Source organism: Falco naumanni, chromosome 6, assembly GCF_017639655.2.
Source record: "Falco naumanni isolate bFalNau1 chromosome 6, bFalNau1.pat, whole genome shotgun sequence".
Lineage (NCBI taxonomy): Eukaryota > Metazoa > Chordata > Aves > Falconiformes > Falconidae > Falco > Falco naumanni.
In genome coordinates this window covers 89467003-89491488 of record NC_054059.1, presented here as the reverse complement: position 1 = coordinate 89491488, position 24486 = coordinate 89467003, and the positions used below count along the sequence as shown (strand labels likewise).

Genomic DNA, 24486 nt, shown 5'->3' with positions numbered 1-24486 from the left:
CCTCCTTACCCACCCCCTCGCCTCTGATGGTCCCTAAAGCTACACTTGGTCAACAGTTTTCTGTTCAAAGCAATTAATTTTTTTTTATTATTATTATATTTTTTTTTAGTCCATGTAAGGAAACAACTGCAAATCCATCAGCAATCCCACTGCTTCACTGGGTTCAGCTTGGAAAAAAGAAGCAAGCAAACCCACCCGCTCCACAAGTCCCCCCTCCCCTAGCCACGCATCTCACCCTGGCCGATGAATTAGGAGCCAGAAGCGCATTTCGTAATTGTACATGACGCATTTCATTTCAATTAGGAGATCCTTCATTGCAAAATGTATTTGCTTTTATACTGTGTCTGTGTGCATATCTACGTTACATCTATCTATCTATATACTAATAAATATATATGGCCTGTTTTAAAGTGCCAATTTATAAAAAGCTGCCTCCTTAAAAGGCAGGCAAGACCCAATTTCATCCATGACAAGAAGGGAGCAGAACTGACTGAATATTGCCAAATGACGTAAAACATAATTTAAAATTTCTTAAATAAATATAAAAGTTATTCCTAAAGAAGCCATAGGCATGTCAACAATATAGGTTGTAACCGGCACTCGACAGCTAAAGTACCATTGAAAAACTAAAATGCCATAGCAACTTCAGCAATAGGCATGATACATTGCAAACATTGGTTTTTTTTAAATTAAATGTACACCATCATGAACTTAAAAAAATGCTATTGGTGCAGTAAGGAGAAGATTTCTCAGGTGTTACAGGGAACGGGACCATGCATAGAAAGCTGTGTCTGTATATTCGTTGTAAAACGGGTCTATAAAGTGTAAAGCAGGTAACACAGTTGATACAAGAAACCAACCCTATACGAGATGCCAAGTGATGGAACGTGACTGGCTCCAGTTCCAACAGCAATGGATATTAAAGCAAGTCCATCCAGTGCAGGTTAAGAGATGAGCTTCACTGCAGTAATACTGAAGTTACCTTTTTCAGCACTTAGCACAGTGAGGTGGGGAGAGGGGAGGAAGGAGAAATGCTCCAAGAAAGGGCGAGTGGACGCTGTCAACACCAGTCTTCCGCCTGCTCCGTGTGTGCCCATCGGTCAGGAAGGTCTCCGTGAGAGGTCGGCTCTCGGCAGGCAACGGGCATGTTCTCCCTCAAAACCACTCCCAGGAGCTTTGGGTGAGGAAGCGCTGATCTGCCGCCGTGTTAAGGCGCTCCACGTCACGCAGGATGGACGCCTCGGCAAGGGGACGCAGGTGGGCTTGGGGGCACCAGCCTGGCGCCGGGGCAGGGAGGCTGCGGCCGCGGTGGTGCTCAGGACCTCTTTGGGTGAAGTTCCACAACTGTTTCCTGCCAACTGCTTCACATACGTGTTGGAAAAGGACATGGCTCTAAGTTTCAGGAATCACAGTAGCGCGCAGTGGGTACAGCAGGGAGCAAACACTTGTGAAACTCCTACAGAAGCAGCTCCCAGCCCTTTCTTAAAGCACTTTTTTTGTTTGCATTCAGGGAAACCGACTGCAGGCTTATTTGATCCAATTTTCTCTTTGCACCATACACATATAAAACATTACAACTCTGTATAAAAGTACAAGTGGTTCTTGTACATCTGAATTATGCAGGAACTATGTGAGCAAATCCTATCAAAATAGCTATTTTTTGTGTGTATAAACAGCATTTGTTTTTAGAAAAAACAATATCATAAACTGCAGAATCTGTACAAAAATATAAAATAAATTTGGGCAGCAGTTTCTAAACAGCCATGTAAATGCAACACTTAAAGAGGAGCAGGTTAATGCCTCCAAAAGGCTGAATTGCTAAATCAACCTATACAGGGCTAAAATGGTATTGAGATTATCTAAATAATAAAATTTTTTACCTCTTGCAATAAAACTTATAGAAAAAATAGACAAATATGCACATGCAATTTACAGCTTTCCCCAACATAATCCTTGTGCTTAGCTTTTACAATTTTTTTTCTTTTTTTTTTTTTTCTTTTTTTTGTAATAACATAACATTGTCTACAATACATACTCTTTCCTATACCAGGATATTCGGTCTTCCTTGAGGAACCACTTTAAAAAAAAAAATACATTAGAAGTGGTCATACATGGATGAAGGCACTCCAACTCTGCTTGAAGCAAAAACTAGTGTGATCCTTTTCTTTTCAAAAAAGGCAAGCAAGGACGCATGCACAGTGCTGTGAATCGGGGGTGGGAGGGACTATGGAAATACTACCAAGTGTATATACTGGTACTTAAAATTAAAAAAAAAAAAAAAATTTGCTATATTTCTATATTTTAAGACCCAACAAGCACCTCCATGATGTGATCCAGTTCTGTGAGGTCCATTTTGAAAGGCTGATTTGGAGTTACTGGCTGACTGCTGTACGGAGCGAGAGTTTTTAGGAGCTCATCTGCGGAGACAGGAGCCATTTTTGAGGCAGCCCCCGTGGCAGACGTGCAGGGGTCAAAATCATACATGGACGTATCAATGTCAGCGAACAGAATATCATCCAGGGTCAAGTCTGTGAGGAAACCTGTAGAAGTTGTTATCTCAAAGTTGCCAGGTAGCGAGTCCATGAGTTTCGATTCGGCTGTTCTGCTCTCCGGGAGGCCCTCGGGCTTTTGAACGTTGGACTCGCTGGGGTGGGCTTTGGAGTCGCCGGCTGCCGTTTCGGCTGCTACTGCCTCTGCGGAGGTAGGTGCTGGACAAAGCTCCTCGATTTCGTCCAAGGCTGAGGAGAAGCTGTCCTTTACTGGTTGGAGAGCAGGAGGTGGTGGTTTTGTCGGACCATCGTGCTGGACAGTCGGGGAAGTGCAAAAAGTGTCGTCCTCGAGCAAAGAGGCTGGGGTGAGGCAGGACTCCAGGGGCATAGTGCTTACGAAGTCAGTGGGGAGAAGGGGCTGGGAAGCGAGATGGCTGAACGCCGGCTGGGCCTCGCGGAAGTTGTCGCTGAGAGGGTCGGCGGGCTGCGAAGCGGTCACGAACACGGGCCTCAAGCTGCCTTCTTGTTTGAGTTCTTCCTGGATTCGCCTCAACATGTTGTTAATTAAAACTGTCTTTTGCAAGCTCGGCTCAGTTAATGGCCTGTGGTTATAAAGTTTCATAAGGGAAATGTTGAAGATAGTCTGACGCTGTAAGGTGTAAGACACCCTAGAGGGACCGTCAGTAGGAGACACCACTTTGCCTTCCAACCCATCTTCATGCTCGTCAAACTTCCGCTTTCCTCCTTTCCCCAACATATATCTGAAAGGAAAGAGACGAGACTGATGAAGTGGGCGAAGCCTGAAGCCCGTCCCTCGCACCAGAATCGCCACCCTGGCCCACCCACTCCCTCACACGCGTGGTGTGGACAGACTGGCGGCTCCGTCCCCTCCTTGCTTACCCCTGACGGTCACAACTGGAAACCCGTCCCACAAACAACTCACTCTCGGCTCATGGCAGTGGGATGAGGAGGCGGCAGCCGCCTTAACGCAGTGCTCTGGCCCGCTGTGTTTAAGCATGGCTACGCTAGTAAATTCCAAGCCGAAATTCAACCAGCATCTATAAAACTCAAGCCCTTACGCGCCTGGCAGCAAATTTCCCTCTCGCATATATTAAGCGTATGGTCCCCAAATATCTACACCTAGGTGCACAAGCTACAGACGCTATACTGAGCGCTCCCTTCCATTTCCCGACTGATGCAGTACTCTGCCTGCGAACACACACGTAACGCACCGACGTTCTCACAATGCATTTCCCTTTTTCATCTAAAAGCACGTTGCCGGTGGGAAGGGGAGCGAGGCTCGCGCAGTTGCTGAGAGAAGCCTTCCAGGGAAGTCAGGAGATCCAACCCTTTAGCACGCCCGGATATATGCATGTACCTGACCGCGTGGGTTTATTTAACTGATCGCCTAAGAAATGTACTAGAGCAGGCAATGCAGTTATTACACTCAGAATTAGAGAGATTACAGATGAAGAAGATGATCCATCAGGTCTTTTAGTCTACTCCCCAAGACCACTCTCTGCGCTACACTCTGCTGCTACAGCCAGGGCCTTCAACCCCGACAGCGCCTGGGTCCCACTTTGAGGCTGGGGGCATCTTCTTCAGGAAACTTCACAGGGGTTGGGTACCTCCTGAAGAGCTGAGCAACCCCGCCCCCCCCCCCCCCCAGAACCAGGCGCCCAGCAGCACCTCTAGTCCTGCGCTCCGAATCCACGTGGGGAGCGTGGGCCCCGCTGCACCTTGGACTGGGGGGTGCGCTACGTCCCCACCCCCACAGCAAGCCCTGGCAGCAGGCTGGGGCGGGCTGGGCTTGCAGCCCCTGTGCTTCTGGCTGCGGGAAGCGTTTTTATATGATGGGGTCTGAAACCCTCTCCTCAGCCTCCGCCTGGCTAAGGCAACATCAGCAGCCTTTGCTTCCTCTGGTAAGATTTTCAGGAACTTGCTCGCCACAGGCAGAACAGCTTTCGCACCACAGCAAGGATGCATCGCTCCAGATGCACCATTTGTCTTCACTTCTCCCCCATCAAAGCGTGTTCCTCACTCAGGACTACATCCATGTCAGGTCTCATTTGAGAACAAAAGAATGCTGTAGGGCTTTCCAAAGAACACAAATCAGCATAAATGCATGTGCTTTTCTCCCGGTCAGATGGCAGATTTTGCAGAAGGAAACAAAGGGAATTATACCAAACTTGCCCCACATCATAAATAATTTCTGGGCTAAGAGTAAGTAGGGCAGTTCAATCCCTGGTGCTGTCTCTTTCAGGATGTTTCAGAGTGCCTGGAAATGCTCCTCTACACAGCACAGTCCCAGCCTCATTTTGTCACCATTATTTTTGTGACACAAAGATGCCCCCAAACACAGAGGAATGAAGGAACTGCTGTGCTGTGCTGTGACAGAGGCACGACCTAACGTTATGCATCTGAACTGGGAGGGCATTAGGGTCGGAAACCCTCTGCTTCACTCTACCCCCCACCTTCACTAAGTAGCCAGGGTCTGGTTTGTTGAAATACCAGCAATTAATCAGGTGAAACACCACAGCCCCCGTGCCAGGCACTTCTTTTGGTGCTTGTGAGACGGCAGCTTCCCCCCGACTCTCTCCCCCGTGACTTGCATGGACCCAGTTTACCAGACAAGCTATTTTATGACATCTAAATCAAATCTAGGAGGAGCAGAGGCCGTACTAACACTTCAGGTGCCTGTCCCATGGGCTGCATCAAATCAGCCAAGGAGAAGTCCTACGGAGACGGCGGTACGATCGCAGGCCCGGCAGAACAGCACCCCACGCTCGGCCTGTTTCCACATCTTCGGGCGAACACTCGGGTTTCCTCTCTCTCTTCCCAGGCAGAGCGGTGAGGTGCTGGAGCACTAACCCAGTCACCCTTTTTGTAGGATCACAGACAGCCCCCGGCCACGCCTGCATCCCTCCCTTCCATTTAACAAAACACTAATAAAATGGCATGAAGATTTCTGCCTTTTTTTTTCTGTTTAAAAGAAAAAAGTGAAAAATGCCCAGACAGAAGTTGCAACAAGCGTATATTTTTTAACCCCAAATCTGACTCCTCTTGTATGCAGTTTTATTATGCAGCTATCGTCTAGGAGACAAAACTTGCCTTCCTTATTTGAGTACAATTCCCTGTTCCCCCAACGGGATCCATGCCTGCAAAATGACTGCACCAGGCAGGTCTAACACCAATTTGATCGTCATATACTGGTTCTGCAGAAAGACAACGTAGCTAAGGACTGGCAAACATCCCCAAGAATGGCTGACAAAAATTTAAAAGCAAAGACCACTTGCAAAGTGGGAGAGGGGGCAGAAGAAATCAGGGTTTCAATGCCAAAAGAAAAAAAAAAAATATTCAGAAAGCATTTGCTGGACATTAAATCCAAAATCAGATCGGGTAAGGTGAGCCTCTTCTGTTAAAAATAAGTCCCAAATCCAGATCATTTTCTAGCATATTATGCAATTAAAAAAAGAAAGGCAGGGGGGAGGGAGCAAGCTGAGCGGAGCTGAGGAACAGGTAGGCTGTCATCCAAGCTCCTTGGCCAGCTACCAGCAATCCCCGCGCCTGGAATCTTGGGTGAACAAAACCTCTGAAATTTAGCACTACTGCCGAAGTCTGGTTTTTCTCTGCTCCCTAGTGTCACTTCCACGGACTACTCCAGAGCCGTGCACGGGGGTTGGGGTATGACGGGGGGGCTCTGCTGTTCAGATGTTCACGACAGACATGCTTCCTTCCACTTTGGCCAGATAGGGCAAGAAAGGGAGGACTGGGCTAGCAAGAACCGAAACCCCTACCACAGTCCAGCATGTTTTCACAGCAGCAATGGGTCAGGAGGAGAGCTAGCAGCTTCCCATCCCTTCCTATCTCCCCCCCTGAAAAAAAGACAGACTCTGTCCTAAAGATACAGCAACGCTCTATGTAAAGGAAAAAATTTTAAATGGCTTAGGGACTATGAGAGTTTTGAAGTTTGTCAGGCTCTGCCAGGCACGTATAGAAATATTCACTCTACAAAGCAAACCTTCTTCCCCATGATAAAGAAAACAGACCAACTGGGTGGCCACACTCCATTCTCTGCACTGCATTATTAATTATTATTGTTGGGGGCGTCAACAAGCATTTCAAATGAATCCAGTTGAGCCCGTTTGCATCCAGGATTGAGGAGCTGGTAGTTAAGACATTTTTTAAGCTGATCAGTAAGAGGTATGGGATCATCACTAATAAACACGACAATAACCTCACTACGTCATTTTCCAGGAAGCTTAGAAATGATTCAAGGTTTCCTGTATGTATCACTGTCAAGCTTTCATATTTCACTTGATCTTCACACAGCTTGGTTCAGAGCTTGTCCTTTTAAAAGATAACATAGATCAGGCAACTCCCAATTTCACCTACTTGCTCTTCAGCACAGCTTTCGGTTTCCTTTTCCCCAGTAAAGCTCTCTGAACTGAAGCTGGTTTAACTATTCAAGCAGCAAAGCAGGATGCCAGCCTAAGCAAGGGGTGTTTATTCCCCCAAAGAGTGGGCCCAAATGAGCACCACTAGACTCTCAGTTTCATAAAGTTTTATTTTCTTCCCTTCTCCTCTGGCATGCAAATGGGAACTGTAAAACCATTTCCCTCCAGTTTCCATAAATCACTTGATTCATTTGATGCAAAGCAAGGAGGCAGTATCTTTTAGACCAACTGACAGAGTCAATAAAACCAGACACGCTTTCAGGCTTGCACGACTTTCTCTGGGTCTCCTTAAAGGAATTTTAGTTTCTGACCACCCCAGAGCTTAAGACAACGTTGCCCATTTGTTCTTTACAGTTCAAACCATCCCTTCTCTCCTTCCATCAACAGTTTCATACCTACATTAAAGAGATCAATGTCGTACATCTCTAGATACTGAACATTACAAAACCCCGAAAAAACTAAGCTGTACAATGCCAACATTTGATCTGGTTTGGTTCTGTACATCTCAAAAAACTGCTCCTAGCCTTTCCAGCCAAAGCTCCTGCTGGGAAAACAAAACCGTCGAACTTACAGATTGGCTTGGCCAAAGATCAGTACAAAACGAAATACACCCTCATCCTCTCAAGTGTCAGAGGACAGTTGGCCTACCAAGTCATATGGCCGTAATGGGGACAGTCAGACAACAGCAACCCACCAAAGTGCAAGCCTGGGCAGGCAGCGACAAAGGGTCATGTCCACAGAGGGTCTTTCGTGCATCTATTTTGGCTGAGCAGCAATCCCAGCCAGATGTATTACTGCTGCATTTCCACCCGTCTGCCAGCAAAAGTCATTTTTGGGCCAACTGTTAAGAGCTGAGATGGGATATCGCTTTGTTGTTGTTGTTGTTTTAATAAAGGGTGTTGCAGGGGTTTGGTATGCAAGTTAGTTTTCAATGTTACTTAGGTATGTGGAACCAGAAAGCTGAAGAAAGGCAACGGAAAAACTGCATTTATCCAGGGACTGGGGCCAGGGGAGTTACTTGGAGATCTTCCCCAATATTCTCCACCAGTTGGCTCCAGCTCTGGAAGACCCAGGCCCAAAAGCTGAACCATTGTTCCTGAGAAAGATTCAACTTGCTTTTTTGCCCATTTAGGGCAACTGCACGCGCCTCAGAGCCAGAGAAACCCTAGCATTGTTTGGGAGTTGGCTTTTCTTAATTGAAAAACAAAAGTAATATATATTTTTTTCATTTGCATGTCATTTAGCTTCCTTTTATTGGCTCTGCATTCTCTTCAGACAGAGCTGGAAAAAAATGCAGTTGGGGCTCAGTAGAAGAGATAATCAGCCTGGAGCGGGTGGTTCTCTGGAGTCAACCGTCATCGATTAAACACAGAAAAAGCTTGTGCAATGCCTGACTGTGTCTCTGAGCCTACTTAGTGACGATCCTTCGCTCTCCAGAGGACAGAGGTACCTGCACATCATGAAAGAAGTATTGTATTTATTGATTGTACTTGGGACGTTGTCTCTTGTCACTGCTGGACTACTTCTGAAGGCTTTAATAATTAGGAGTTTGGCATAGGGAAGCACTAGATATATAAAAAACGGAAGGGGAAAGTGATTTGGTTATCTCATCAATAACAAAAACACCCTTTAATGTTAATTCTCAAAGATTTTTAACAGTTTAGTTTAAAATGCCAAGGGCTTTTCTTGGAAGACAATTCCACAACGCACTAGTCCCTCCCCGCTCATCAAGGCGGACAGGAAGGAAAAAGAGGAACCAAACACCAAGAGGGACAGCAGAAAAGGATTTTTAAGAAGTTACATTTCCACTCATATTTACACCACCCTATCAGTCAGTCTAGAGGATGAACAGCTTCATACAGCGAGGTTCAGTTTTAGAATGAACACCACGTTGCTCAAAAAGGTAAAAGCATCAAACTCCAGAGTCCACAGGCAACAATTCCTCCCCATGTAGCCAAAAGACGAAAGACAGACATGAACAGCAGGGGCTCGTGTAAAAAGTGGAGTTGAAAGCAGGACTGGTTACTTTCTGAAATCTTGGGTAATTAAAACCAAAAGGGGGAGGGGGAGGGGGGGAGAAAAAAAATGAAATAAAAAAGAGAGAGAAAGATGAGAAAGAGGAAAAAAAGAAAGAAAAAGGCAACTTGAGATTAAAATAAACCACGACTTCACAGACACATGTGCACAGAGAAAAAAAAAAAAACACACAAAAGCCCCCCATAAAAGCCTGAACAGCAAAGAGTACTGAATTTGCACATTTCATTTGCAAAACGAAGTTTCCCCAAACCTCAGGTGTAAATGAGCCTCACCAGGGTTTCTTGGAGACTCTATCCAGTAAATTACAAAAGCATTTTCTGTGTCACTTCTGGCACATGAAATATTATTTTCCTCTCCTCCATCCCTCGCTCCTCATCCTTGAGGGCTGCGTTGGCTGTATCCTGGTCCAACGGTAGTCAATGAGTGTTTTGTTACTGACTTCAGCAGGATCAGGATTTGGCATAGATAGCTGCAGGACCAAAATAAAAAGGCCTTTTGTGCCAACTGGGTTCAACTGGCAAGACAAGGGCTAGATCCTCTAAGCTAGCAGAGGCAGGATGGGCTGCCGTGAGGCATTTCAGTGCTGCCAGATCCAGCCTGAGGGACCACCTGAACTTGTAATCAGCCTCCACAACTCAACTTCAAAGTATCTGTCCCCTAGATCCTGGGAGGCAAGCAGGTAAACCTCTCTCTCCCCATCCCTGTTCCCACATCCCCAAGGCCATGGCAGAGGGAGGGAGAGCATTGGTGTCTTGGGAAGACCCCCTCAGGGCTGGACCATGGGCTCACCCACTGCAGAACAATGCTCCTTGGCCTGCAGGATCCTGGCAAAGCACAGCAAACCTGCCCTGGCAGCTGGGAGCCGGCCTGCCCTCCCAGAGCGCAAGCATCCTCCTCCCATTCGAAGTTGGAAAGGAAGAGAAACAGCGGAGGGAGCGCCAGCATAAATCTGGCACCCTCTCCCAACCTCGCTAAAAACAAGGAAGAAAGCTGTACAGCCCAGGTGTCAAGGTTTAACTCCAGGACTGGAGCAAATAAGCAACATGGACTTTCAGAGGCGACAGCCACAGCATGATGAAAATCACCCCTCCCTGAAGAGTTCATCTGTTGACACCAGGGTCTTTAAATCCTGGCACGGCAGCATCCCCGGGAGCTAGTACAGCATGTACCACGCAGTAACGCACGGCTACGTTCAATATGCTGCAGCTGGCTCGCAATTTGTACACTGACGGGTGGTGTGGGTTTGTTGTTTTTTGTTGGGGTTTTTTTTTGCAAAGCTGCTTCTCTAGGATCTGATGCAGATTTTACTTGTTGAAGTGTAATGCGTCCATGTTGCCTGGCTAGAAAGGACTCCTGACAACTGCTGCCTGGTAAGAACTGGGTCTCATGTCACATGCAAATTTGAAAACAAAACCCCCAACCCTAGACAAGAATTACAGGGAGCAGAGCTATGCTGGGGTTTCTTGTCCACTCCAGACCCAGTGCTCAGACATTCACCATTTACAAGGTTTGTTTTCCCCAACACACATTTCACATTAATTTTGGCTGCCTTTTTTTTTTTTTTTTTTTAACCTGAGTGAGGTTTAATAAGCAGTTATAAAACTCTCCTTTAGAGCTGTATCAAAAAATTGGCCTCCTGGGTAGCTCTGTGCTTCCAGAGAGTACAGGGAATTGTTTTTGTTTGCAAGCCTTTGCTGCGAGGCTGTCACTGCCAGCAGTAACTCTAAGTGGCAGGTATTTCTCACATACATTTTATGGGGACCTAACTCTTCCCATCTCCTGTGGTGGATGGGCAAACCTTGGCTCTTCCAGAAGCAGCAGAGAGGCAAGCAAAGCTGCTCAGCACCCCACTCCTGCATTCAGCAAGGCAGGCACTTCCCTCCTTCCTACAGGAAGGCAGCCTTGGCCCCCCGCTCTAGGCACCCGCAAGTGAAGACTGGGGGAGAGCAGTTCAGCTGGGCGACAGGGGTCTTTTCTAGTCTCAAGTTAAAAATCGAAATAAGAAAGGAAAACCCAAGTGGGCAACTTTCAGAGGCTAATCTAAGCAGGACTTAGTTAAGGACTGTGCAAGGAAACCTCCTGGCAAATAGGAGACAAGACATCAGAGGAAGCTCAGGCTCTCATCTGAAGAACATCTGAAGTCATGCAGCTCTTGTGGGGGTTGACTTCAGTACTCACAGCCTGGAGTCCCCAGGTTCCCAAAGGAGTGTCTGTGTTAATCAGAAAGTAAGGTGAAGCCTTCCCCAGCAAATAAGCAATGCAATTATAAAGCCAGTCAATAGTGTAAACGCCAGCCAACGTGTTCCAGCGATATTTTGAAACTGTAATCTGATCCTACTGTTTCCATCCCCGTGCCTTGCCTGCGCTCCCTTGTTGCATACTGTACTATTTGAGGCCCAGAGGGCAAAGCAAGCTCTTGCTGTTTGTTAATGATCAGAAACTGCGTTTGGAGCGAGAGCTCTCCGTGCACCGCCCACACTACTTTCTTGATAGTTTCTTAAACTTGCAGCCTGCCGAAGCCCTGCTACAAGGCTCTCCGAAAAACAAAAGCGGGCAAAACAACCAAAAACATGACTACAAACTCCACTTCTGCCTTCAGTTTCCAGCTCCTTTTTACCATGCTAAAAAAAGGCAAAGCCGCAGTCTAAGGCAATCTCCAACTCTGTAGTGTGTTAAGTCTTGCAGGAAACATATGCTTCTATTAAATTGGAAACAGTTTCTAATGCTGTCAGTTTGCTAAATGTAACATGTTCCCTTGGAAGAAGTGGAGCAGTTTTAATGTTTTTGACTAACCGCACACACCAAACAGAGTATGTCTGATAAAGCTGGAATGGGCTCCAATAAATATAGCTTAGAATAAATTACTGCCTCATTAAGTAATTGTTTGGAAAAAGGAGAGCAGGTTTTCTAGATTATAGCTATGTTATTAAGGGTGTTTATAATATTAGGAATTCTATCAGGGTAGCAGAACATAATGCAAGTTTAAATCAGACGAGCACTTGTTAGCTCGTTAAACCATTAAAGACTGCCCTGGCAGAATTAGAAGGTGAACAAGACCGCACAGGTTCTGTGCATGGAAAGCTAGCTAGGCTTATTTCAAACCAGCTGCGAGGCTGAAGTCAAGAGCAAAAGCTCAGAGCAACTCTGGCAACTTCTTCTCAGTACGAAGCAAGAGGGGGGATATAGCTTTGTGACATACCGGGGCTAGAAAACATTTATTCAAAAGAGGTTTTATTCACATACAGGAAGGCAGTTGGTCTTTACTGGAAAAAAGAACAGGTTTGGATTGTCCAGCAGAAGTAATTTCTATCTCAAAGGACATCTTGCCGTGTGAGACAATTCTCACATGTTCTGCTCCAGACAGGACGCCCCATCAGCATCCTTACGCCAGCGCCCAGCAGATGCAACCAGGAACGCCAGCCTGCCCTTTTTTGGTCTCGTCCTTAACTGGAAGTTTTATGAAACAGGCTTTCGACGATTGCTAACGCCACCTCAACCCCTCGCAGACCTGGTGTAGACACAGCCACACTGACCACCAACCCCAGGCAGTACCTGCTTTGAGCCAAACCTGGGTGGAGGATTTCCCCCTTCCCACTATCGGGAACTGTTTGTTAGGGATAGTCACTGGGGGGTGAGGGATTTTCAGCAAGAGGGCAAAGCTGCCCCTCTCCTTGGGTCATCTCTGTGCCAAATCCTCTTTACACCCTTCCCCAGGATGGCTGCACGCACCAGCTACTCACAACAGCACCTGTGCCACCACACAGGAGCCTCCTTGCTGGGGATCACCTTGGCTGAGACTCTGCTTCAAAAAGCCACCCAAAAAAGCTGGGCTGAGGTTATTCTGAAATTCGGGTCTCCACGTGGCAGTGTTAAGGAAGCAGCCAGGCCCGTCAAGCATGAATGAAATTATACTGTGCTGTGTACACACGGGCTGAGCAACTCTGCTGCCAACATCAAAAGCTCAAGGACCAGGAGCTGCATTACACACCTGGGCATCAGCAGTAGGAAATCAGAGCTGCAGTAAAGAAAAGCAGGCACAGCACCAGGCCAGATCCTCTGACTTTACTACGTGATTAGCTGATTATTCAGCAGACTCTGCTTGTTGTCACCCAAAAAATATGTGAGGGCCTCTACACACAAGCCTCCCCGGGATCAGCCAAGAAGCTCCCTCTGCTCCACATTCATATTTTGGGGTTTTGTTCGGGGTTTTTTTTTTTTTCCCCCCACAAGTCTGGCACTCTGGGCCTCCCTACACATGAGCAGGAGGTCCCACGAGCAAGACCACAGCACAGTGAGATCTCCCCACCAGCAGGCAAGGAGCCACGCCAGAGCTGGTGCACGCAGCTCCATGCTGGGAGAACCAGAGCCGTAATCTCTTCAAGCAGAGGAGCAGCAGCAATTAAGACGACTGTGTACTGCTTCAGGGCCCAATTCAGCCAAGGGCTGACTGCCTTCCATTTCTCCCCACTGCAGAGCCGGCAGGCATCGGCACAGCGAAAGTGCTGGCTAAAAAGAGGCACCTTACTTGTAAATTAAATTCAAAGCAATCTGAAAGAGCTAGCACAGCCACCAGAAAGTGACACAGGCTAGCAAACGCACGCTCCCTTTTCACTGCTAAAATTACATGCCTGTAATAACAAGATGCTACTGGTCAGACTCTAAGGGAGAATGATGAAATAGCAAGATTGGCTATGCATCCCTCCGCCGCCGCAACATCGCTCTGAACAGTATATTACGGCAACATTGTGTTATATTGTACAAGACATCTCCATTGGCACACGCATGTCACGGTCTAGCTGATATTTTTAGCGTGCGTAGGGACCGGGTATTGTAGACCCATCTTCACTTGATGGGTATCATTTCTACTAAGGTTAATGAGAACTGTGCATGCATCCAAGAGAGACGAGACCCCTTTGTGTATAATAAGAGAAGTGTTTTTTCTCATGTATGTATAATTACTTGGATTGAATCCTTGCTTTCAAGCGTATCATAGCATCTTTTCCCCAAAGATACCCCTTGTTTTTTCCCCTCTTGTTGTAGACCTTTAATAAACACATGGGGGGAAAAAATACCCGCGCTACTGTGGAAAGAACCGAATCGTTTGCCAAAAAGTAGGTTATTGCTCTGAAAACAGTGTTGAATAAATTATCACAGTCAAACTGAAAAGCAGCGAATGGCATGGGGGAAGAAGAGGAAGGGGGGGAAAAAACCCAACCTCTTAAAATAACGTATACTGCAAAATGCAACATACATCCCAGCAATGACAAGTCATGTTTAGTTCCTGGCCTGCAGATTTTATTTGCTAACCAGTTTCTCACTACTGAGAGTTAAGAGAAAGGAAAGGTGTTTCCCTGGCATTTTTTTAAGTAGCTACACAGCATATGAGTTGTTTTCAACATTTTTGCTTAACTGAAGTGAACACAGCCCTGAAAACAAGTATATTCTGTGAAAAAGCGCCCACTCACCCCCATGTTTTTCTTAAAGAGGTGGAAAAGCTGTTGGACATTTCTCCACCACCAGTGAAAACAAAACAAACAAAAAAAAAAAGGTAGTTAAAGTTTGACATGAAAGTTTGCTAAGATGGTGTTAAGTGATGTTAGACAAGATGATAACTGCTGGCCTTTCAGTCCAGGGTACTAAAGCTCTTGTGTTTGTTGAAATACAGCATGTGTTCTCACATCCTACGAAGTCGCCTGAAAACTGATAAAGGGAACTTTGGCCAGCCTTGAACTACTCTCAAACTGTAACAGCCACAAGTTAAGAGACAAAAAGAGATCCCATTTTTCATGGCATCTGCTTGATTTCACAATAAATACTACTACACCAAAGCGATACCCTTTAAAACAGCCACCATGGGATCCACAGAACTATGTAGTAAATTAAACATTCTCAAATAAATCATTTAAATTTATATGGGGACACCATTTTAACAGCATATTTTAACAACATGTGCATTAAACCTGTATTTCAAAGCAGGCTTAGTACATGTCAATTAACATGGAACAAACTTAACCCACAAACCGAGTCTTTGGAAATTGGGAGTGGAAAATAGAGAAGAAGAGATCAGGAAACTGAAAATGGCCCAAACTTCATTTCACATTCACTCAGGCACAACCCGTTCACCTCACCCAAGACAGTATTATACTGATATTCCCCAAATTAAAAAAAAAACCAAACAATCAAACAGAAAAACTCAACACATAAGAGCACATATGTATCACGTATGTTCCACTGCCAGTGAGGGAAAGCACAGCAGCAACAGGAAGCTCTACACTGTATGTTACACACACAGAAAATATTCTCTCTCTTCTATTCATTTGCAAGTTATTTGTGGAATACTTTAGTTAGGGGAGGAAAGGGGAAGAGCTGTTGAGAAGAGCCAGTTATGCCAAACAGATGGAGGAGGAGGGTAAGGGAGACCGTGAGCTAGATGACTGGAGGGTAACCTAAGCAGGTTATTGTACTCCTGGGACAGCCGGCATGAGAGTACTCTGGTCAAAATCCTTCTGACCGCAGCACAGACTAATGAAGTGTAAGTCACTCCTCCTACACAGGGACAGGCGAAGGCACAAGAACCAACAGGCAACAAATCATGCCATGTCAAAAATGCTTAAATAGAGAGGCTTCTCTCTCACATGCACACACATACACACGCACAGAGCGCGATAAGAAAGCAAAATGTTACCACTGTTTAAAAAAACCACTGTGGTTTGAGTATGAACGCCTGTTTCCTATCTTGATGAAACATGTATTTTAAAAATATGTAAGTGATATGCATGCACGTGTATGTGTATCTATTAAATATTTCTTCCAAGGTGAAAGAGTGCCTGTAAAAACACATGAAAAGTCAAGAGTTTGCGGAGGCACCGGAAGATGATGATGTATTTCTGAATTAGGTTTTAAAACTTCATTTTGCAGCTACCTGAAGTTAAGACAAAGCTGCCTTTAGGCATCTCAAACTAGTCAGACCTGCTGTAGCAGTTGCACAGTCTGCTTCAAATATGCCCTCCACGCTCCTTTCAACCTCCACCCCAACATATATCCGCATAGTTTACCTCCAATCATGGGTGGTTCTTTCTGTAGTGCAGTTCACTCAACCTCATTGCCTGCCTGGCATGACAGGAGTTTTTAGAAGACTAATGTTACAGGCTACTATAAGAAACTGTAAGAAAACAGCTGATAATTGTCACAGTTCCATTAAAAGGTGAGTGTGCCTCAGAGAGCACAAGGGTTTCCTAGGGGAATGGAAAATCTGGGATCAAGAAAACAGTTTTACTTGTTACAGATCATCCGAGCAAGTTTCAGGGCAAATTTAGATCTTTCCAGCAACTCAGGGTTCCTTTGAAAAGGGGAACTTCTTTCTTCTGCTACTTCCATATACTGCCCAATTTTAAAAATAACATTAAAAGAAAATAACCCACAGTTGCACTTTTCTCTTTGTATTTTGTTGTATTAAGAATAAAAATTTTATTCTAACTTTACTGGAAACAGAAGCTGTCAGATGAAATCCAATACATCTCACTGGTGTAGAAGCAAAGCAAACAGCCCGTGGTTCCCAATAATTACACAGACAGAGACTCATGTCATTCAATGCCACTTAAAACTCTGTTCCAGAGTGATATTAATGAGAAATTCCTCCTTAAGCCCACTGCTCCTCAAAATACTGATCATGTTATACAGGTTGGGAACTTCAGACATTATATGGCTTTACGCACCAAGCAGAGCAGAGTACTGAACCTGGCCCCTTAATGTGGAAGAATAATGGTCTGAACTTGCCCAACGCAGGGCTCTAAGCATGTTCTTAATATCACTGCAGCAGCTTGAATCCAGTCACTCTGATGTGGTGGTGGCCGCAGCCTCACTTGAGCTAGCGGAGCGCCCAGCCTCAGAGGGACACGTTAAAACCGAAAACTCACTCTCTGATGACTTGACAGCTTCTTCAGTCCTTTCAACCCATCTTGCTCCTTGTCACACCTTAAAACCATTTCTGAAGAAGACCAACGAGGCTGTACCTACCAGCTGCCCGATGCCCCTGGAGACCACCCCCAGCTCTCCCTTGGGAAATGCCCCTCAAATCAGCCCTTCCCCACCCAGGAATTCCCCTTTGTGCTGGAGGAATCTCCCAGCTGCAGGTCTAGCATGTCTTCACAGCTCTTCCTGGCCACTTTGCAATGACACTGAGCATCTGACACATTCACCAGGAGCCACCAGCAAAGCCAACATCACACGAAATGCAGTTTCTATTCTGCACAACAACATGCCATTTAATACCCACGCAGCCACGAGACGGAGGGTAGGGACCCTGCTGTGGCTGCTGCTGTACACGCAGCAGGACATACAGGCCCACGTCCACCGCAAAACTTCTGCTGTCTCCCAGCCACACATTTGCTTCGGACTCTTTTGCTCGACTTCAGCACACCCAATGGCAGAGTGAGCACTGCACTTACAAGGCCTTCTTTCCCCACTTGTGTGAAGCATCAGCATTGTTATCTTATTTTTTGTCAGAGTGTTTGCATTGGTAATGCTGAACAAACCTGAATCCTCCGCTACAGCAAACAGAAAAATTGTCTTTGTTTATAAAAGAATTAAAGAACCAACACATGTTGAGGGTCTCTCCCCACTTACAAAAACCAGATGCTTCTTTGTGACAGCACAGTTTCTCTGACTGATAGAAGTTTAACAAATAAAACAAGTGGCAGAAAACATGCAATTATATCCCCCTGAAGAAAGTGAGCGCTGTTCTCAGATCGGCAAATTCCATTTCCTACAAACTAGTAATTAGCAAAACATTCATCTACGCTAAAGATCTTTGCTTACTGCCAACCTGCTTACACTTAAGCTGGACCTTGCTCTCTCCTTTGGAACACTCCTGATCTTTGGACTGGGTAACTGAAAGCTGCCATTTCTGGTACCGATTTGTGTGCGTGTTCGTGTTAAGGAACTGTTGCAACGGGAGCTGTCTCCTCACGAGCCAGTTACACATACAAAGCAGAGTTAAAAGAAGGTGTCTCTCTTACTACCCAGTCCTTACAAGAAGTAGAGCACCAGAAGACTACTTACACTTTCAAAGTACTGCATTCTCCTTGCTTGACAGATTACATTTTAAGATGTTACATAAAAGCAAAAATAGTCACAAGTATTTTGGATCACCTGTCTAGTGTTAGCACTGCCAGAGATGAACTATGCCAGGAGTGTTTTACAACAGCGCGAAAAAAGTCAGAGTTCCTAAAAATTTTTTTTCCCTATGAATTATTTATTGGAAAAATAAAAGCATCTTGTGTAAATGATGGCAAAATCCTTCAAACCAGACATCGCATAAGATTGTTGCACCTCATGAAAGCTAAAACAAAATAATTTAGAATACGAAATTTGAGGCTTTCCTTGATATTAGGGCATTATCTCAAACTCCTTGATGCCTCTCAGGTAGACAATTTACAAGTGCTTAGATTATTTATATTATTTCCACCAAAACACTGAGTGGCTTTCATTATTTCATCTTTCCCATTAAAAAGAGCAGGTGTATAAAGGAATACAATTACAATTCTTTATAAATCAGCACCTACAGACATATTTAATGCTCTTTAAGACTGCTTCATCTACAGACAAAACCTGAAGTACCTACGGCTAGCAAGTTTCTTTTTCTTTGTTTTTAATCGGCTTCAGAGAAAAAGAAATCAGCTTGACATGAAAATCAAAGCTGTGTTTTAATATGCACGAAGTCTAGCTCATTTGTTAACAGTCCAATCCAGTTCCTGCAGAAAAGAAGTGGGTGGTTTTTGCTACCAACTTAAATGGAAGTAGGATCAGTCACGAAAGGAGGAAGATCCACAGCTGCTACGTTAGATGCTGCAATACTTCCCTGGACAATGGAAGTATTCCCTAGGACATGCTCTCAGATACCTGCCTGGCAGCACAAACTGCTAATCCTCCTCCCATCTCTATCACCACCACTAGCTCACTTTGTCAAATCAGACACCAAAGATACCATCTTATTATGTAAAAATGTATGCATTTACCTTCAAGCAGAAAGGGCTACTTTCAATTTAGCCTGCTTAATCAACTGCTTAATTTCTTACAGCAATTTAAGCAGCAGCAGGAACTTTTAAGAAAACAGAATTCGTTTTTACAGTTCATTTTACCATGTGAAAGCTTCCTGTGCACTTAAATGGAAACTGAGGTGCCTCTGTCAATTTTGTACCCTGTGAGAAGCCTGTAAGACACAGGCACCTTCATTTGTGCAGGTGAATCCCTAAAAAAAAAAAAAAAAAATCAGAATAAAGAGGTAGGAAGTGTCATTTCAACTCACAGAAACAGAAAAACTCTTTCCTCCATTTGAGAGACAAGCATAAAACTGATGTTAGGGGGCGGCCAAATCCTCTACCACCATTGTTTGTGCAATAGCACATTCTACGGTGGCCAAATCCAGCACCCACTGACGGCAGCGAGAGCCACCCTGCTGACTTCACTGGGCACTAGCTGAAAAAGCCTGGACTTTCCTCATCCCAAGACCTCTGGACTTGTCTGAACAGACTGTCACACGCAACAGGTCTGGCATGCTCTGCTGAAGTTTGGGTAAAAAAAGGGGCTCACAGCCCCCCCAGATGGAGGTGAAACGGGCAGATTCAGTGTATTTTACACCAGCAGCTGACCCGTAGCTGTAAATCAGCCACCAAGGGTCCCAGGGGACAGCACACAAACCCCTCCACGGATTTTCAACAGAAGTGGCCATGGGTTTTCCAGCTGTGCTTCACAAAACGCAAGCAGTGACAGCAGGTAACTGCACTCCTATTTTCATACTTAACGAGAACTTAGCTTTCCAGATCCTGATACGCTGACATGAGTAAAGCTCTAAATGAAAGCAGCATCCCAAAACGCTATTTATTTCTTTTTAAAGCATTTCCTCACCCTGAGGGAAATCCCAATAAACAGTTTTTTCACCACGGCTCCTAAAAGATGAACCATCCTGCTCCAGAAAGCCCCCCAGACGCCTGTTCCTGCGTGCTGGCGGGGCTCGCTATGGCTCAGGGTCACAGGCTGATCCCGGCCCTAGGGCCGCCCCGGCACCAACCCGGGAAGGGTCCGGCCGGGGGCCAGGCGGGTCCTGCCCAGCCATATGTCAGCTTTGCTCCAGCGGAGGGAAAGTGTGTGCCCCCCCCCAGCCCTTTCAGCTCTCCCGGCACTACAGCACACACTTCTAGGGGTACCCGAAAGTCCCCGCTCTTGCCGGGAAAACGGAGCAGAAGGCGGTAGCCTGTCGGCTTCGGGGGCTCCCGGCGCTCAGGCGAACTTACCGCTGCAAAGCCGGTTCCTCCAGCCGGAGGAGCCCGGCAGCCCCGATGAAAACTCTTATGTCCAACTACCACACGCACCTGCTCGGGGCCGGGATCCCCCCGCATCGCCGTGAAGCTGGGAGGGGGGGGGGCGGTTAATGGTATTTTAAGAGCAACTCCACCGCTCTCCTCCTCTGCTCATCTCAGCACGATCCTCCCCGGAGGAGAGTGGGAGGACACCCGCCCCGAGCACGAATTTAAAGGCAGAGATAAAACGCGCCCCACCAGCTCGCAAAGCTGGGGGGAGGGTAGGGGGGGAATTCGCGGCCCCCTGCTCCCCCCGAGCCGCACGCCGCTCCCCGCAGCCCCCAGCCCCACTCACCACATGCAGCTCCACCTGAGAACTAAAGCATGGAGGGGGGGAGGTCGCGAACTCTCGCCCTAGAGCAGCTCCATATGTCGCTCCCTCGCCGCGCCGCTCCGGGGAGGGGCCGGGTGGGATGCAGAGGGGGAGGAGGAGGAGGAGGAGGAGGAGGAGGAGGTGGTGGTGGTAGTGGAGGCGGCGGCAGGCGCAGGCGGCGTGAGGATTTAAGCCTCCGCTCTGCCCCGGCGGCTGCGATCACGCAGCATTATACAATGGAGGAGGAGGAGGAGAGGGAGGAGGCACCAGCCCCGGCTCCCAGCACTTGCCGCCAGCACTGACGACAGGGGCGGCTCCGGCGAGCTCCTCGCCCTCCGGCCCGCGTCAAAGCTCCGCCTCGGCCCCGGCCTGCCCCCCCCCGCCCCCGCCCCTCCCCCGCTCCCCCCGCCCCGCCGCGGCTCCCCGCGCTGCCCACGCGTGCCTCTGCCCCGGGCCCCGGGCGGGCGGCGCGGCCCCCGCAGAGCGGCCGCCGGGGTTTCCCCGGGGAGCGCCGGGGCCCCGGGCCGGGACAAAGGCGGGTGCCAGCGCGCCCCGACCGCAAATATGACAAGTATCCCTGCTATCCGGCGGCGGGGACCCGGCCGGGGCACGGGGCTCGGTTGTCCCGGCCAGCCCGGCCCCCCCGCGGACCTGCCCCCCCGGCCGGGCCGAGCGGGGCGGGGGTGCCGGCCGCCCCCGCCCGGAGCTCACCTGGGAGCCGAGGCCGGCAGCCGCCCCCCTCCGCGGGATCCTCGCTGCTAATTCGGGCTGTGCGGATACCGCTGAAGCACAGAAATGAGGCCAAACGGAGATGTTCGAGCGCACGAAGACTTGGGGGGGGGTGGGGGGGGGGAAGCTCGGCACCAGGCGCTATCTGGAAAGACGACGATTATTTTAAGTTACCTCCATGATTTGTGTTCCGAAAGGCACTGCAAGCCCAGCCGGTGCTGGAACGGCGATTCCAACAGTCTTGGCTGCAGCCCCAGCGGCATCTCGGCTCATTCTGCCGGCTCATTCTGCCTTTCATGTTCCACTAAACCGGTTGTACTTCGTGACAATAAAGCTTTAAGACCTAACATAAAGGCGATTATTAGTCGTTAATATCACGACTCATTTAGGTATTATGCTCGAAATGGTCTGTAATGATTTGCGATCAATCAAGCTGATGGCCTTGTTAGAAATTAAGTTCCATTTTCAGCTAGAAAACCAAAAAGGAAAAGTAGGATACTTTTAGAGGGAAGTTCTCTTTAACCTGAAAATTATACCTGTCAAAAATCCACAAAGGAAAAAAAAAACAATTAAAATAGTGAATCTGCCTTAACAGGAAGAGATTAAGTGATGATTTTATGGATTCCTAAAATTATTATCGAAAAGACCCCATCTAACTGAGTTTTAAATACCCATACTGGTATTGCAACTAATACTCTGAAGTCACTGAAACGGAGGAAAGGGCGTCAGATCTAAAACCCACCGTTTGACTTTGCCAGTTCTTGAGGCCTTGGCACACCTCTCCCCTTCCACCCGCACCACCACCCATTCCTTTCAGGAGATCCAGCTCTCTCACCCTCTCTCTGCTGTGCAGAGGTAGCCCTGAACCAAATTTGCAAAGCAAATCACGAACCATTCCTTCACTGAATTTTGACAAGTGACTTGCGAATTGCTGAGGAACTAGCAAAAATTAAAACCAGAACTTTCCCTGGCTAGATACTTTGCAGCAGCAAGGTACTGAAATTTGGTCCTTCTACTTTGGGAAACAAGTCCTTTCTTGAAATTACAAGAGTCATAATAATAATAAAAAAAAAATCACTAAATAAAAAGGTACATACCCATTTTCTTTAGGGCTTGAGTGGTACCAGCCTACCCAAAACCCACCCAGAATATTTGTAATATTTGTACATTTTTTACTGGGGTTTTTTTGCATGCCATATCCACTGAATGTCAGGGGCACATTCTGCCCTCCTTTACACCAGATTTGTAACACAGCAGGATCTGGCCTTGCGTAATTGCGCTGCGGATGCACCCGGCCGAGCAGTGCCTGCCTTCCGGAGCTCAAAGTCCGCAGCAGGTTTACAGTCCCTGTGCCTGGGTGTGTGCACACTATCACTGGCACCATGGGCATACCCACAAACATTTGCTAAATAAGCAGCTGGGCTCCAGTCCGATATCCACAGCTCCGATCTTGCCATGTTATGCTCGGTAGTAAAAGGCCTGAGCCTTTTAAAACTCAGTATCGTCTGAGTTTTAAATGCTTCTGACTTTGTTAGGTTGCTCCAATTTTACACTAGCATAAGAGAAAACTCACCGCCCCTTCTGTTTCCTACTGTAACTCCCGTGGGCCTTTCTTGGCAGGAGTTTTTAGTCACGCTGTAACTCAGATTGTTCCTCCAAACACAACTAGTACAACCTGCATCCACACTCAGAAGCACTCTCAACTGAGCACAGGTCACGATACAAATAGATACAAGCAAAGCCTCTTCCTCCGTTTTGCGCACAGCAGAGGCTCCGTTGCGGCGGGACAAGGTTAGGCTAGGCAAGGCAAATAATCCTACCGCCACTGCTCCTCACATTGCCTCGTGCCTGATTTAATGAGGCCTTTCTGGCCTCTTCAGAAGCTCTGCTCTGCAGCTCCCGAGCAATCTGACCAGAAGGTGTCTGCAAGGCCCAAATGCAGTTTGCCTGAACACGTTAGTAAGCGCAGAGGAACAGCCTGCAACTGAGCCACAAAATGCTGTACAAGGAAGTGTGTCAGCAGAGGCTTCCAGAGCCTGCAGGAGCAGGGGGAAGAAGTCTGTGTGTCTGCAAGGAGGAGCCACCCAAAACGCATCCCAGTTTGGAATGGTACATGCAAGGGCCTCCCAAGGAGCAGCAGCACAGAGGTTAACTGTGCAGTCGTAGCCTTGACACAGGCCCTCGAACTGCTCACACATGAGGACAACAAACTAGAAGAGAAGGAACCAAACTGCATTTTTCTACAACGGTACTGACTTGACATGGACCATAGGCTAAGCATAGCCTTGTCTTTGAGCACGGATGGTCAAAGCTTGCCTGACTGAGGCCAGGTCTCCTGTAGATCCTTCAAAAACCCTCCTGTGTTAAAGATAAATAAGCAAACACACAGAAATCAAAGATTAGAAAGGTTGGCGGGGGGAACAGACACCAGACTTCATAGGACAATTCATTAGACTGCCAGGTAATCTCTGCCTACACGTATGCTAATTAGGAAAAAGCAGCAACATTTGGTGTGCTGAAACATCGGCATCCCTCATGTTTTTCAAAAAAAAGCAGCAGTGAACTGCCTCCTATGTTTCTAATTGCATCCTTGGCCTTTTTCTTTCTAACTGCAGCACACATTAATACAATGAGATTTCATCAGGCAACTGTACAACACATCTTCATTTTCTCCTGGATGTTTTTGCTTCAGTACATGCAGGAGCTGGCAGGCAAGTAACTAATACTGCCTCCAGAGAGACAACTTTTTGCAAATAAAGACCCCATCAGCATCAGTAACTTGGGGAAAGCTAAACACGGGGCCTGCCTACAGCCAAGGATGCTCGTTCCACTAAAGCAGTGCTCCCCACCGAGCAACACAGGTCTCATGGGTAAGAAGCAAGCACACTACAAGCAAAGGTGTGATTAAACACCACCGAGACCTTCATGCCATCTCCGTTTAGGCCAGCTCAGACATCAATACTGACCTTCTGGAGCAGGGCCCTTTTCATGAAAGGCTCTGCCACAAATGAAAGCAAGCTCCTCAAAAAAACTGGGGTGCTGCATTACTGCAGTCTGCATCTGTACATTAGCAGGGAGGGAGCTGCACCTGTGAGCTGGGCTGC

The 24486-nt window shown here is 47.1% G+C and overlaps 1 protein-coding gene across 4 annotated transcripts in view; it reads right to left on the bottom strand.

The window, feature by feature from the left end:
* Positions 1–2298: 2298 nt before the first annotated feature.
* The window catches only part of SERTAD2 (SERTA domain containing 2), an 80111-nt gene continuing 57923 nt past the window's right edge, over positions 2299–24486 (bottom strand). The window contains exons 1-4 of one of the 4 annotated variants that reach the window (XM_040598498.1): positions 20636–20959; positions 20275–20389; positions 19123–19232; positions 2299–3250 (exon numbers count right to left, since the gene is read on the bottom strand). In XM_040598498.1, coding sequence (XP_040454432.1) covers positions 2302–3246 — 945 coding nt within the window. In that variant the 5' untranslated portion in view covers positions 3247–3250; positions 19123–19232; positions 20275–20389; positions 20636–20959 and the 3' untranslated portion in view covers positions 2299–2301. Of the gene's footprint in view, positions 3251–19122; positions 19233–20274; positions 20390–20635; positions 20960–24486 lie in introns of those variants that run through there. The other 3 variants (XM_040598499.1, XM_040598497.1, XM_040598500.1) reach the window with 3 other exon arrangements.